The following is a 16,286-nucleotide window of genomic DNA, read 5'->3' on the forward strand; positions in this document are numbered from 1 at the left end:
GTTCAATTCTGTCTGTGGCTTTTTATAAATATTGAACCAAGGAAAATGATGAAGATCATGTGACTAGATAATTTAACAACAAGTTTTGGACTATTGGAGGTTTCTACCTGACAGAGATGTTATATTCTGCATATTAAAACATCATTGGTCTTCTAGATGTATAATTATAATGTGACAAATAATCAGTAAAACATAATAAACACACATCAATGCTTTTGAATATGAGTTTATTCACCAAATGAATATGAGTATTATAGAATACACTCTATAAAGTAATGGTACCAGTAACAGTGTTACATAGAATACACTCTATAAAGTAATGGTACCAGTAAAAGTGTTACATAAAATACACTCTATAAAGTAATGGTACCAGTAACAGTGTTACATAGAATACACTCTATACAGTATTGGTACCAGTAACAGTGTTAATACACTCTATAAAGTAATGGTACCAGTAACAGTGTTAATACACTCTATAAAGTAATGGTACCAGTAACTGTGTTACATAGAATACACTCTATAAAGTAATGGTACCAGTAACAGTGTTAATACACTCTATAAAGTAATGGTACCAGTAACAGTGTTACATAGAATACACTCTATAAAGTAATGGTACCAGTAACAGTGTTACATAGAATACACTCTATAAAGTAATGGTACCAGTAACAGTGTTACATAGAATAGACCAGAACACCACTCCATATGTTGTGGTTGTATGAGTTATCATAGAGCCTTCTCTTAGAAGGTAATCTCATGTAAACTGTGTCTCTCTCCTCCAACTCTATGATCATTCCATTAGAAACGGTTTCCGTGTTTCCATGATTATTGTATCCAAAGCTCCACAGGAGTTGCTGATCATTTTTATACATCTGGATATCCAGATACTCTGATGATTTTCCATAGAGAGCTGCAGTGAACCTGAAGTGATAAACTCCTTTAACAGGAGATGTGAAGACACCTGTCAGACACCACACACACACACACACACACACACACACACACACACACACACACACACACACACACACACACACACACACACACGTGAAAATATCTTGATTTCAATGTGAAACACACAGTTGAAGATGTATTTATATGACTGTATTAATTTAATAATGATAGATAAAAGCCAGATCTGCTAGATATGGTTGTTGTTAAGCAGAAATCTTGTATCTCCACATTTAATCTTTTTATGTTTATTCTCACAAAAGTAGCAAAAACAGAAGATCTACAAGCTCACAACACATCACATCATGGCGTTGTGAGCTTGTCGATCTGCCTTATTCCCCGCCTAAAACACAGCGAGAGCGACATATTTATCCGTGGAACCGAGTCAAACTAAATGTAATGCCTCAACTCCTACTGTACATTCCAAGGGCTTGTTAGGGTTGGGGGTCCCCAGTTTAAATATGATTGTTTTGGGGGGTCTCATGTTTAAAAATGTTATTTTGGGGGGTCGCGGTCTGAAAAGGTTGAGAACAGCTGTTTCCCAACTAGCGGGTAGCGGACCCATTTGTGGGTAGCGGACCACGTTTTAAGGGTCATGAGAAAATGTCCCTTTTTTCCTTTCCTACATTTTATTTATTTCAAAAGATTTTCAAAAATATTAATACATTATTATTATTAATAGTTTTTTCTTCAATTTTAAAATAATACAAACGTTTTAAAAAAGTAATAATTAAGAGCTAGTGAAAATAGCAGATCTACAAGCTCACAAGAGCTTGTAGAGATCTACAAGCTCACAAGAGCTTGTAGATCAGTAGTGTAGCCTACTACTGATAGTAGTGTTCATTAGTGAGGACCAATTATATGAAGATAAGATATAATATAATATTATAATGAGCATTAGTGAGGACCAATTATATGAAGATAAGGTTAAAATCTCCACCTACCTGTAGATGTATTGTAGTGGTTGCCGATGTTGGTGAAGACTTTCTTATAGACCACAGTGGTGACAGAACTAACTGGTCCAACTGTTTCACCCAAACCAACAGAGAAAGCCACCTGTGGTTTGTCTGTCAACACAGGAACATGAAACAACTGTTAATATACAAAAGCATAAATAAACCTGTAAAATGTAATAAACCCTCAAGTATATACTTATTCGTACCAAAAATAGCAGATCTACAAGCTCACAGCACAACGTTGCAGAGCGACACATTATGGGATTGTACATCAGCTAATTTTGCTACTGTAAAATAAAATAATGCTGTGTTGCGTTGCGTTGTGTTGTGTTGTGTTACAGTATAGTAGCTTACATTCAACTATCAGTGTCTACAGAACAATACAACATTCTATTGTTTCAATAGGATCTATTGTACTCTATACAACATTCTATTGTTATAAATGACTTTATGAATATTCATTAAGATACAGTAGGATCTAATGTACTCTATACAACATTCTATTGTTATCAGTGACTTTATGAATATTCATTAAGATACAGTAGGATCTTAGTTCAGTGAGTTCAGTAAGAGTGAGACAGACATTATGAGATACAAGAGGGAGCTGGAATATTTAAACTTCAAGTAGGAGCTCTGTGAATATTTCTTAAATAAAACACAATGTCAATGTATTGTTGATAAAGATAACTAACTTTTACATTATATATTTTATTATGTGTGACATTACCTCCTAACTTTAACATTTAACATTTTATTTATGTGTGACATTACCTATCTAACTGTTCTAACTGTTACACCTTGATCATTAGATTTGTTCAACTATGGACACTGATTACATATTCACTTACATATCTGCCGAATACAGTACAGTACAACATATGTTTACTAAACATAATGAATATAATGTTTTAACAGCATCAGTGTTAAGTCAACATATGTTTACTAAACATAATGAATATAATGTTTTAACAGCATCAGTGTTAAGCCAACATATATTTACTAAACATAATGAATATAATGTTTTAACAGCATCAGTGTTAAGTCAACATATGTTTACTAAACATAACGAATATAATGTTTTAACAGCATCAGTGTTAAAGGAGAATTTTGGACTAAGTTTTTCTTACATTTTCTATGATATTATGATATCTTAGGATGAATGGTACAGTACACAGCTTAAAATGTGCGCGGATAGGCCTTGCGTTAGATGACATATTTTAACAGTTTTTTTTTTTGGGTGAGATCTGAAGTTCATAGTGACAGAACACTGTCCATAAAAAAATAAAAATAAAACAGAAGTCTCGCTAGACGAGATTGAAATCTCAAGATTTCAATCTCGTATAGATTTATTTTTTTATTTTTTTTGCATAGTGTTCTGTCACTATGAATGTCAGATCTCAAAAAAAAAAAAAAATGTGATCTGGGGGCACGGTGACGCAGTCGGTAGCGCTGTCGCTTCACAGCTAGAAGGTCCTGGGTTCGATTCCCGCAGGGGGCGCAGTGGGCGCTGGGGACGTGTTCTCTCCTCCGCGTCATCAGTGCCCATACCCTAGGTGGGGTTGGCGGAAGGGCCTTTCTGTGTGGAGTTTGCATGTTCTCCCCGTGTCTCCTAGGGTAGGTACCCTCACAAAAACATGTAGTAATCCTGGTCACTATACCGCCTCCCCCATGACAGCCGGGGCGCCTGATGGAGGGGAAGGGAACTGGTTGGAATAACGTGTTCCTTCCACACGCTACGTCCAACCAGGGAAACTCTCCCCTGTCAGGTGATAAGAAGGTCAGTTGGCTCTCATGCATAGAAGGAGGCAGGTTGGCAGAGGGAGTGCAGAGCCCAGGATTACATAGAGATTGGCACTGGGTGTAAAAAATAGGGTTACAAAATCGTGGTATAAAAAAAAAAGAAAAAAAAAAGTGTGATCTAACGCAAGGCCGATCCGCGCACCTTTTAAGCTGTGGCGGACAAAGGGTGGAATTATGAAAATGTTCTACTCTACCATTCATCCTAAGATATCATAACATCATAGAAAAGGTAAGAAAACTTTAGTCCAAAATTGTCCTTTAAGTCAACATATGTTTACTAAACATACAGTACTTACTCATCAGTTCCTGCACTTGGGTTTGTACGGTGGACAGCTGAGCCAGGTGCGCTGAAATCAATACAACATTCATATGAAATCAATCATACTCACACAGGTAATTACCATTAAATTAAGCCATTATTCAACTCTCTCCTGCCTGCATCCACTGAACATCACTGGCCACAGTTACATGGACAGTTGTATTCGGAATGAATACACTTCTATTCGGAATGGATGAATGGATGAATTCATTCCGAATAGATTTGCTCATGTAAACACCCCAATTGGAATAGAATATTCCATTCCAGTCTGACCCGAGTGCATTTTCATTCGGAATAGGAGGGGTGGTATAGACCGTTTGAATCGGGTTAAATCAATCGGAATTGACCATGTAAACACTTTATTCCAAACGCTCCTGTCCGTTTGGAATACATGCATTCCTTTGCGCATGTCTGTGCTTAGTAGGGCTGTCAGAATTGTCCAAAAATGACCTATCAAATCTCTAATTCAGCCACGGTTGGTGCTGAGAAGCGCTCGCTCCTGCGGGATAAAATTAATGATTCTAATAGCGTCATTTAATAAGCCTGTAATGGTTAAGCCCAGACTTGTCCAGGAGAACGGACGCTCTGAGGATTGCTGGGATCTTTTTCTAAACAGGTATTTTAGTCCTCAGTTTTTAAAAAGAATCCCTGGCCACATGACAAAGATTTTAAAAAAAAATCCCTGTCCACACGTAAACGCAGAAACGCATTGATCAGCATGCAAGTTTCAATTTTAAATCAGATTTTATTTTATTATTTTTATTTATTTTATATATGAGGGGCCAAATACATAATACATTTTTAATCGCATGTTAAGGCCCAATACTGCAATAGCTGCATTATTTTAATAGCATACGTGAACAAAAATAAATGAAAACAACATTATTAGGGCGCAACTGCAGCGAAAACAGATGAGTTTTACTTCATCAATTCATTACATGGGCAGCTAGAACGGTGGTCCCAAAACACCCCGCCCCACGCACCTTTTGAGCGGGCCATCCACGGCTGCTCCATGGTGGCTGGATTTTGACCCGGGGCGATTGTGTTTTAGGGCGACAGACCCGTAATATTATAGCCTACCTCTATGGACAGACCCCGTGTGCGCACCGCGCGCTACTCGGCGCAGAAAGAGGGTTTTCATTACAGTGAATGAGTTACAGCATGTTTCAAAGCTTTTTCATAATAATACAATAAAACGTGACACTCGGCATAATGAGTAGCTTATACTTTCTACTTAAGTATATTTTGATGCCAATACTTTTGTAGGCTACTTTTGCCATAAATGAGCGTGCCTTGTTTCATAGACTGTAGTGTTGCTATCTCTCTCTCTCTCTCTCTCTCTCTCTCTCTCTCTCTCTCTCTCTCTCTCTCTCTCTCTCTCTCTCTCTCTCCATTTATTATTATAATGACCATGAGCGGTCCGGTGTTTAAGTATTATTATTTATTATTATAATGACCATGTGCGAATGCGCGATGACATCATCGTACGGTACCTACATGAGAAATGTGACAAATACTATAGGCTAGCCTACGTTTTACCGTGTCTGGTACCAATACAAAAAAAGAAACTGGTCTGAACTTGTAGATCTGCTACTTTTGCATTAAAACGGCGATGACAAAGGAACACAGGCTTGCACCGCATACAACGCTGCCTGGCCAGGAGTCGGTGCGTTGCTTACCGGCCTGCCTACGACCGATAGACCTCCGCCGCGGAGGCACAAGGGGGCTATTGCCTCCTCCCATGCCCACCAGGGGAAGCTCTGCTCCGGGTAGTGGCCCCTGGTCCATGCCCGGGCGTAGGCGGGAACCACTTTGCGCATGTCAAAAGTTATATTCTGAATGAATGCTTTGGTCGTGTAAACGAGGAATACTTTTATTCAGGTCCCATGTAAACAGGTGAGTGGATCAGATTCCTCTATTCAGAATGAGTTCATTCGGAATGAATTCATTCTGAATGAATACATGAGTGTCCATGTAACTGTGGCCATTGTGTTCTAATTACCTTCACTTTTTTTCTTCAAGGCCTCCACGTTGTTGTCACTGCTGCTCAGTCTGGTCTGGAGGACTTGGACCTCGTCTTCAGTGGTACCCAGCTTGGTCTGGAGGACTTGGACCTGGTCTTCAGTGGTACCCAGCTTGGTCTGGAGGACTTGGACCTGGTCTTCAGTGGTACCCAGCTTTGTCTGAAGGACTTCCATCTGGGTCTCACCGGCTGTCACTTTGGCAGACATTTCTGTAAGATATCACAGAGAAACCTAAATGTTTAAACTTTTTAAACACATAGGCCCTCATTTATCAACGCAGCGTATAAACCGCCGTATATTTTTCCATATATTCGGCGTACACCAACGTCGAAGTCACATTTATCAACGCATCCTACACAGCTGATCCGAGCTTACACTTGGTCCCAGCGTTGATAAATGTCACGGCTGAAACGAGCGTCATTTAAATAACACGCCCCATAAATATTCTCAAAACGCCCCGATTTTACGACATGAAGACAAACCAGAATACGACCAAAGACATGAAAAGCCAATAAGAAACAGCCCCCCCCCCCCCCCCCCCCCGCTGGCCTCGCCGCACACGCACACGCACACGCCTCTCTCGCTCGCTCTCTCTCTCTCTCTCTCTCACACACACACACACACACACACACGCCCGTAGCGTATTGTCACGTAGGCTTGTAGCCTACATGAATGACATATTATGATACCAATCACATCGGCATGAATGGAATACTTTTGTAGATTAATGTATTTAACCCATACCGAGCAGTGCGCGTTCGAGTTACACTAAAATAAAGCCCTCATGTAGGCTATTCCCATTTCCCAGTGAGACTCGGACCGTCGGACGGGCGAGTCCCGTCCCGCTCCGCATTAATGAGAGATAGCCTGGAGAGAACATTAATGAATGAAGGCTGGTGTGTGTTGGACCATGGGTTAAATGTCTGATCTCCCGGTGGCCATGAAAATATAACAGCAGCGCCGCCTGTTAGACCGGTGCTCGCGCAGAAGAGTGCTCTCGCAGAAAGCGCCCGTATATTTTGAAAATAGCAGATCTACAAGCTCACAACGCGTTGCTGGCTTGTGAGCTTGTAGATCTGCTATTTTCAATACAGACAGATCTACAATCTTATCTGAATGACTGTTAAAGCAGTTTGTTTAAATTACTTTATAAAATGTTATATTTTCACAGGGATTATTTATTAGTGTAGATATACAGATTTATGAGTGGATTAGGTGTCCAATGCCTCTCAGACAGTCAAACAATGCTGCTCCGCAGGTCTAGGATGGAATAAACGGGTGCAGCCAACGTCAACAACTGGTCCCGACCAGACGTGAGATCTCAGCGTACCGTAGGATAAAGCCCACGTCAGGATATATTGATAAATGCCGAAAATTGCGGTGATCTCGCCGTACGCCCATTATTTGGTCTACACCGCGTTGATAAATGAGGGCGGCCCTCACTTATCAACGCAGCGTATAAACCGCCGTATAATTTCCATATATTCGGCCGTACACCAACGTCAAAGTCACATTTATCAACGCATCCTACACAGCTGATCCGAGCTTACACTTGGTCCCAGCGTTGATAAATGTCACGGCTGAAACGAGCGTCATTTAAATAACACGCCCTTTAAAAATTCTCAAAACGCCCCGATTTTACGACATGAAGACGAACCAGAATACGACCAAAGACATGAAAAGCCAATAAGAAATAGTTTAACCCCGATCGCCTCGCCTCGCCACACACGCCCCTCTCTCTCTCTCTCTCTCTCTCACACACACACACACACACACACACACACACCCGCCCAGCTGTGTTTCTCATGTAACCCGTACCGTAGCGGTACAATCACGTAGGCTTGAAGCCTACATGAATGACATATTATGATACCAATCAATCACATCGCCACGAATGGAATATGTTTGTATATTAATGTATTTAACCCATACCGAGCAGTGCGTGTTCGAGTTACACTAAAATAAAGCCGTCATGTAGGCTATTCCCATTTCCCAGTGAGACTCGGACCGTCGGACGGGCGAGTCCCGTCCCGCTCCGCATTAATGAGAGATAGCCTGGAGAGAACATTAATGAATGAAGGCTGGTACGTGTTGGACCATGCAGGGTTAAATGTCTGATCTCCCGGTGGCCATGAAAATATAACAGCAGCGCTCTAAACTCCCGAGTGCTCTTGCCGAAGCGCTGTATATTTTGAAAATAGCAGATCTACAAGCTCACAACGCGTCGCTGGCTTGTGAGCTTGTAGATATGCTATTTTCAATACAGCCAGATCTACAGTCTTATCTGAATGACTGTTAAAGCAGTTTTTTTAAATTACTTTATAAAATGTTATATTTTCACAGGGATTATTTATTAGTGTAGATATACATTTATGAGTGGAGTATGTGTTCAGATGCCTGTCAGACAGTCAAACAATGCTGCTCCACAGGTCTAGGATGGAATAAACGGGTGCAGCCAACGTCAACAACTGGTCTCGACCAGACGTGAGATCTCAGCGTACCGTAGGATAAAGCCCACGTCAGGATATATTGATAAATGCCGAAAAGTGCGGTGATTACGCCGTACGCCCATTATTTGGTCTACACCGCGTTGATAAATGAGGGCCATTATATCTTGTAGTTTTACAGTAAACTACAGCAGAGTACTACAGTTTACGGTAAGCCTTCCCTGAGCCATGTGGCCCATCAGGTCAGGAGCCTATCTCCTGTTTCTGTAGCGTAAGGCATCTTGATGTACAAGTACATCCCTCAGCCATGATGTACAGGTACTGTACACCTCTGCTCATAGTTAGTTAGTTATTTCGTTTTTTTTTTTTTTTTTTTGCTTTTTTCGGTCATGATTTCTTTTAAAAACAAAACAGTTGAACATACAGTACAACTTAGTCAACATGATGACAATTTGGCCGAAAAGGTATGGGCTGAAGCCAAAGCTTATTTTGCCCACCTTATTACCATTTAAAATAAATTATCATAATAGGTTAAAGAAAACGTAAGTGCAAACAAAAGAAAATGAACTAACACAAAACTTCAAATATTACATTTCAGAACAGATAAAACAAAAAGAAAGAAAGGAGAAAAAAAATACATTTTGATTTACATGATCTTTTCAGACGTAAAACAGTTTGTACCTTTTACAAATTGAATTATAACAATATCTTCTATCACTAGTATCGTTGTTACTATCACTATTTAGAACATGACGTTAGTATGACTTGTCTGGTGGTTAGAGTGTCCGCCCTGACACTGAGAGCTCGGGGGTTTGATTCCCTGGCTGGGTCATACCAAAGACTATAGAAACGGGACCCAGTGCCTCACTGCTTGGCACTCAGCATCAAAGGTTGGATTGGGGAGTAAGTCCCTGTGACAGTTTACAATACAATCTAACAAACTCTGGATGCTGATTAACATTTCACTTACATAGTCATAGACATTTTAGTTTTCGATGCATATCTCATTAATAGATTTTCAACAGATTAATGTTCAGTCTTGAGTTTTTTTTAGAACTAATCAATTTACAATGCAGGCATTCAGCAGAGACTCTAGAGCGACTTACAGTAAGCAGGTAAACACAAGGTAATACATCAGATGTATAGAAATAGTAATCTAGGATCATAAGTAAACCAAGAACCTGTCATCAGTCTAAACAGTAGAATATCCCCCAAAAAAGCAATAATCTGTACATTGAAACTATACGCACTACAGGATGCCAGGTCTACAAATGACCTGACATCTGTCTACATAACATGCTATCTAAATTACAGTTTATCCTTTGCATAGGACTACAGACTAGGTCAGGTCTCCAAAAATCTTTATCCCGAAGGCAAATCGTGTTAATTTATGGCACACATGTTTTTTAGGGGTATTAAGGTGTGCTGAATCCAAATCAGCTGTGTGCCAAGCTAAAAAAATGGCCGCTAAGCCCTCAAAATGGACCATTTAAAGGAGAATTCATTTGAGATGTTTGCTTTGATGTGTCGCTAATCACTCATCAACATACAAAGGGCCGTTGAATTTTTCCAGAGAAGCCCCTGTTGTCCATTGTGGAGACCCCTTCCCCAAAGCGGTTGTCCCCCAAACCCCACCTCCAGTTGCTGAGGGAGCGCTCTATGATCACGGCACTAGAGCCTGCTTGATCACACAGCTGTATCCCCTCAAACCTAATTTATACTCTGCCGTGCGAAGGTATTGTGTGCAGAGAACGGCAGAGAATAGCAGACCTCCAAGGTCACAACGCGTCGCATCCTCGACGCGTTGTGACGTTGTATGTTAGCTGTTCTTGGCACGCAACACTGTTGCGAGGTGAAGTATATATGTCTCGCCAGGAGCGTTTCACTAGCCAACACACAGAGGAGGTTGAATGAACTGAAACCAGTGATCCCCAAAACAACAGGTTTGGGGATCTGTTGGGAATTGATTACATGAAACAGTCTCAATGTTGGTAAACAAGAAATCCGTCTATTGCTTGCATGTTAGACTACAACTCTTATTTTAAAGGACAAAGACTACGTGATTTGACACATGGTCACGTGACTTCTTTGTTTTGATGAAAAAGAATGATTAAAAGATGACTGACATTTCAAATAATAACCATTTCAGGCTTTTAGATTCCAGATGAATTAAGAAAAAGACAAACAAAGAGCTTTTACCTATACCTACAGTATACCTTTTACCACCTCCCTCACCCGCCAAACACCTGAGCTACCCCTTACATTATGCATAGGTGTGGTTTGGGCGTTACATTGATAAAACCAATCACTGTGCCAGAAGCCATTGCCTTTAAGAGAAGACTGCGCTAGCCGTCATCCCCGATCCAATATGTGCTCTAGCCTATCTCCCTGTCTGCACTGTAGCGCAGTTTGATATGAGCAGGTGTTCTGTGTTCTGAAATGAAAATCACAGATGATCCGATCATGTAAGATTTTAGCCCAAACCCAACGGGACCTGACCCGGCCCGTCTGCATGGCTGGGCCTGGTCCAAATGTGTTGGGCTTTGGGTCTTTTTAATCCAAATAAATTAATATATGAATTAATTTGTAGCGTATTGTGTTCACAATAAGCAACTTCTCATATTAGTCTGTCAGATCCCCAAGAGCCATTTAAAATATTTATACTATTCTTACACAGCTGGCAGCTAATTAATCACCACCGCAGCGCAATATGGAAAAAAACGAAAAAATCTCAATTTAAAATATATTTCATAGAATAACGAATATATTTTTAAAAATGGTTATAGGGGCAGTTTATATATTTATATAGCCTATTTGCTCCATGCTGTTTTTTAGATAAAATATAGAATGTTGGAATAGGGTAGAATGACTCCTGTTCTTAACAAATTACCAAGATTTAATGAGAAAAAAGCCTTCCTTAGAAAAATGACTGACGGGCTGGTCTGGGCCTAATTTGTCAATTATTAGTCGAGCGGGCTGAAATATTTAGGCATATTAAGCTCTAGTTTGAAGGGCTAATGTGGCCTTAGAGTCAGTTCTTTTTGTTTTCATAGTGACGTGTCTTTGAGGCTTAAAATGTGTGTTACCCGGCTGGTTAGTTGTAATAAGAAGTGGAGGAGAAGAGACGTCTTGACCAGGTTCCAGAATCATTCATTTATTCCGCATAAACAGCATCATAACAGCAGAGAGCCAGGGCAGAGCCCTGATCTCCCGTACAGCCTAACGGCCTGGTGGTACTAACTTAACAAGTCACGTATCAGTCAACTTATACTGTCCGTTCACATTTGAATACAAACAAACGGGTGGGGTGGGGGAGAATCCCCCACCAGCTGTTGACCAAGTTCTTTGATCATTCGGCCATCCTGAGTAACAGTTGTTGTCAGGAAGGTAGACTTAGTGTCTCCAGGTTAAACAATGGAGCTGTGATTGCTATTCACACCAGGGCAGAGTCCTTGATTAGATATGCAAACACCAGTCTGTGTCACTCATGATTCTGCTTACTTTAGTATAATTTCTATATAGTGCTGACTTTAGCTTTAGTATTTGTTCCTCTGTTTTTACTTGCATACTGTCATATACAATATAGCACATGATACGACAATAGACCTGTGGTTGCTTATTTCTGGCCAATGCTGGCAACACGGCTCATGGTCCAACGCACAAAGCCATTGCAGTGTCTGTGTGCACTTGGCGGGTGGTTTTAGAAAACGGCGGGTGGTTTTAGAAACCGCTATCCCCCCTCCCCAAGCCGTACCCATGTGTGTGTGTGCTGAATGGCAACTTGGGGGATATAGCAACAACACGCCCACGGGCACACCTCCACGCGCAAAATACGGAGTCGGCATAATGGGGGGGCGGGTAGAGCAGGTGCTAGAATAACATATTGGGGAACACTGTGTCTCCTCCTCCTTCCACCTCCTGCGGCGCGTTGGGTAGGGTGACCATACGTCCTCTTTTACCCGGACATGTCCTCTTTTGGGAGGCTGTCCGGCCTGTCCGGGTTTTTTTTTTAAATCCTTCAATTGTCCGGGGTTTTGAGACTTTGGGTAGCGTGTACTGTCGTATCTTCGCAACCATGAAAGCGCTAACGCTCATTGTCGGTGTTGCCATGTCCGCTTATTTACTGCAACTTCTGGTCAAAAAAATGCTTGTTTGCTTGCTTGTTTTTGGTGTACTGTTTCCTTATTTCACTCACGATACTTGGCAACACTGCTGCTGCTGACAGGCACACGTGACAGCAATGAGTCCGCCACACACACACACACACACACACACACACACACACACACACACACACACACACACACACACACACACACACACACACACACACATCGCGCTGCCTGTCATTCAGTGATCCCCGACCTAAAGACTCATGCACTGCCCCCGTGAATGAATCAAAAACGGTGCAAAAGTGTTTCCCCATCCGGTGGGTCCGGTGTGGTCGTAATGTGGTGAGTACAATGAATTATGTTACGTGGAGGCAAGTATGTAGTGAGCAATGAGAGGTGCCCTACGCCACCCGTAAATTCAGCGTGCACGTTGTGGCTGGTTTTGTGTTGAGACGTCAGCTGTAGTTGTTGTGTTTAGTTGCATTAGTCGAAATCAATGCTGTGGGTATGGCGTCAGCGGCGAGAGGTTGAAATGAATGGAATGGCTGTGTCGTCAGCGGCGGAAGTAGTATTTCTCCGATTATAAAGGTCGGAGAAGGCTATGACTGCCTTTCAAAGCCTGCGGGCCCTGGGTAGGCAACCAGGCCTGGTGGAGACCTGTGCTCCTAAGAGCACACTTTACTACTTTTCATTGTTTTGTTCCACTTTTGCCTTGGTATTAGAGAGAGAGAGAGATCCGTCCGTCCGCCTGTCTGTCTGCCTGTCTGCCTGCCTGCCTGCCTGCCTGCCTGCCTGCCCACCTGTCTGTCTGTCTGCCTGTCTGCCTGTCTGCCTGTCTGCCTGTCTGCCTGCCTGCCTGCCTGCCTGCCTGCCTGCCTGCCTGCCCGCCTGTCTGTCTGTCTGTCTGTCTGTCTGTCTGTCTGTCTGTCTGTCTGTCTGTCTGTCTGTCTGTCTGTCTGCCTGCCTGCCTGCCTGCCTGCCTGCCTGTCAGCATCAGTGTCAAAACATGTGAAGTTACAATCACAATCAGTGGTTTAAAGTAACAAAGTACATACTCAGGTACTGTACTTAAGTACAATTTTTTTCTTCAATATTTACAATTTTCAATACTTTCACTTACATACTTCCGTTGTGATGCTACACATTGTGAGCTTGTAGATCGGCTATTTTTAAATGATTCTTTTAACACATCTGGTGAAATGGGACGTTTTGCACAATGAGTACTTTTACTTCTAATAATTTAAGTATATTTTGATGCCGATACTTTTGTACTTTTACTCAGTAGTCAGATCATATTCCAAGAGGCTATGACTGCCTTCCAAAGTGTGCAGGCCCTGGATAGGCAACCAGGCCTGGTGGAGACCTGTGCTCCTAAGAGCACACTTTACTACTTTTCATTATTTTGTTCCACTTTTGCCTTGGTATGAGAGAGAGAGAGAGAGAGAGAGAGAGAGAGAGAGAGAGAGAGAGAGAGAGAGAGAGAGAGAGAGAGAGAGATGACTCGCCCTCATAAACATATTTCGCAACTCATCATCTCTGCCAAACATCTGCATATTGAAGACAACTATTTAGCCCTCTGCCTGTCTGTCTGTCTGTCTGTCTGTCTGTCTGTCTGTCTGTCTGTCTGTCTGTCTGTCTGTCTGTCTGTCTGTCTGTCTGTCTGTCTGCCTGCCTGCCTGCCTGCCTGCCTGTCTGTCTGTCTGTCTGTCTGTCAGTCTGTCAGCATCATTGTAAAACGGGTGAAGTTACAATCAGTGGTTTAAAGTAACAAAGTACATATACTCAAGTACTGTACATACAGTACAATTTGAGGATTCTTCAATATTCACAATTTTCAATACTTTTACTTACTTACTTCCGTTGTGATGCAACACATTGTGAGCTTGTAGATCGGCTATTTTTAAATGATTATTTTAACACATCTGGTGAAATGGGACATTTTGCGCAATGAGTACTTTTACTTCTAATACTTTAAGTATATTTTGATGCCGATACTTTTACTCAAGTACATTTTGAATATGGGACTTTTACTTGTAACAGAGTACATCTACGTTGCAGTATTGATACTTTTACTTAAGTAAAACATTGGAGTACTTCTACCATCACTAGTTACAGTACCTGCATTGAGTGTGTCGCTGGCAGCCAGCTTCTCTCTCAGCTCAACCACTAAGGTTCCCAGGCTGTACAGCTTGTCTCTGATTCCTAACACTTCTCTCCAAACGTCCGGTATGGAGGGGGTTGAGGGTCCAACGCCGCTCTGTCTCTCATCCAGCGCTCCAGTGTGTCCTTGAGCCCCGGCCTCACACACACACAACAACACAAACACCAGCAACGCTCCGTAAACCTTCATCCTGGAACTCAGTCTGTGTCGATGATGTTGTTCTTCCAAATGTGTCTCCAGTTATTTACTTTCCCTGCTTCCTTCTCTTCTTCTTATTGGTTGGAGGCGTGTAAATTATGTTCTCTTGTTTTTCCAGTCATAGTGTGGGAGTGGGAAGTCTGATCTTGGCAGCAATACGGATAATACTGAAAAGTTTGTTTCTCTAAGCCTAAGGCATGGACAGTATAGTGAAAGAGAGAGAGACATTCAAAGAGAGACAGACAGAGAGAGAGAAACACAGAGAGAGATAAGGTGTAACAAAGTGAAGTGAATGTGAAACATTGAAATATCAGCCATTTATTTCAAAAGTTGATCCCAAGCTGACTTTTCCTACGTGGATGTGTTAGATTTATAGCTGAATCTTGACACCATAAAAGTAAGGTACTTGGTTCATTGGTTCTGTGAAGTTAGGAGTTAAATACCCTTGAAAGAATCGCTACACAGGTGAATTACAATTGTGGTTGAATCCAATAATGTTATTACCCTTAAATCTAAGATTACAATTATTTATGAGCCTAATAACCTAATCAGAATGAATTGTCATATACAAAAATGATACTATACCAGTTAATAGTACATCAATAAAAGCTCTGAGATACACTCCTCTCCACAGGTAGAGAAGTTTGTAATGGAGTAATATCTCTTCTGACAAGCCCTCAAATCTACCTGCTAGATTATTGTAAAACATTAAAAAATCATCAACAGGAGTCGCTGTTGGTCCATCCATCGGAGCAAGGCATAATGGTTTGGTGATTCTCTCATCTGTGAGATGACCTTGGCTCTCAGGGCACCTGTGGAATGTAGCCTCCCTCACTCCTGCCTAGATAAGAGTTCTATGCACTATTGCCTGGTTAAGTTTGGCTGAGGCACTGAGATTAATATTTTAAGTGTCTGTTTGCTGGGAACTGGCCTGACTATGGATGTGCAGACAAACATCCATGTCACGTGTTATCCACTAAAGATCTTAACTATAACCAGTTAGCATTACAATAATAATATAAGATAGTTAAGAACACACAAAACATTACTAACTTTGTGAAATCATTTAAAGCACTATATTAACATTACAGCAATAGTGTCTATAGTCAGGTTATGACTCCCTTTGAGGAAGTGTGAAAGAGATAAAGGGGCCTCAAAGGTGATGACCTCATCTCCTAATGTTACCTAATATTGCTCAGCTGAACAGGATAGCTTAGCTCAAATCAGTGTAAATATATATATAATTCTGGCAGCCCTATAGAAAATGTGTGTGTGTGTGTGTGTGTGTGTGTGTGTGTGTGTGTGTGTGTGTGTGTGTGTG

General features: G+C 41.4%; 1 protein-coding gene across 1 annotated transcript; it reads right to left on the reverse strand.

Annotated features, from left to right (window-relative positions):
• Positions 1 to 642: 642 nt before the first annotated feature.
• LOC311056552 (uncharacterized protein) lies at positions 643 to 15,021 on the reverse strand. The gene is made up of 5 exons (XM_084073260.1): positions 14,725 to 15,021; positions 6,026 to 6,256; positions 4,001 to 4,051; positions 1,893 to 2,015; positions 643 to 958 (listed from the first exon to the last, which is right to left on the reverse strand). The coding sequence occupies exons 1-5, from the start codon at positions 14,954 to 14,956 to the stop codon at positions 672 to 674; spliced, it is 924 nt and encodes a 307-aa protein (XP_083929386.1). The 5' UTR covers positions 14,957 to 15,021; the 3' UTR covers positions 643 to 671.
• Between the last annotated feature and the right edge of the window lie 1,265 nt (positions 15,022 to 16,286).

The sequence above is a fragment of the Gymnoscopelus microlampas genome, assembly GCF_963454915.1.
Source record: "Gymnoscopelus microlampas genome assembly, chromosome: 12".
NCBI classification, from domain to species: domain Eukaryota; kingdom Metazoa; phylum Chordata; class Actinopteri; order Myctophiformes; family Myctophidae; genus Gymnoscopelus; species Gymnoscopelus microlampas.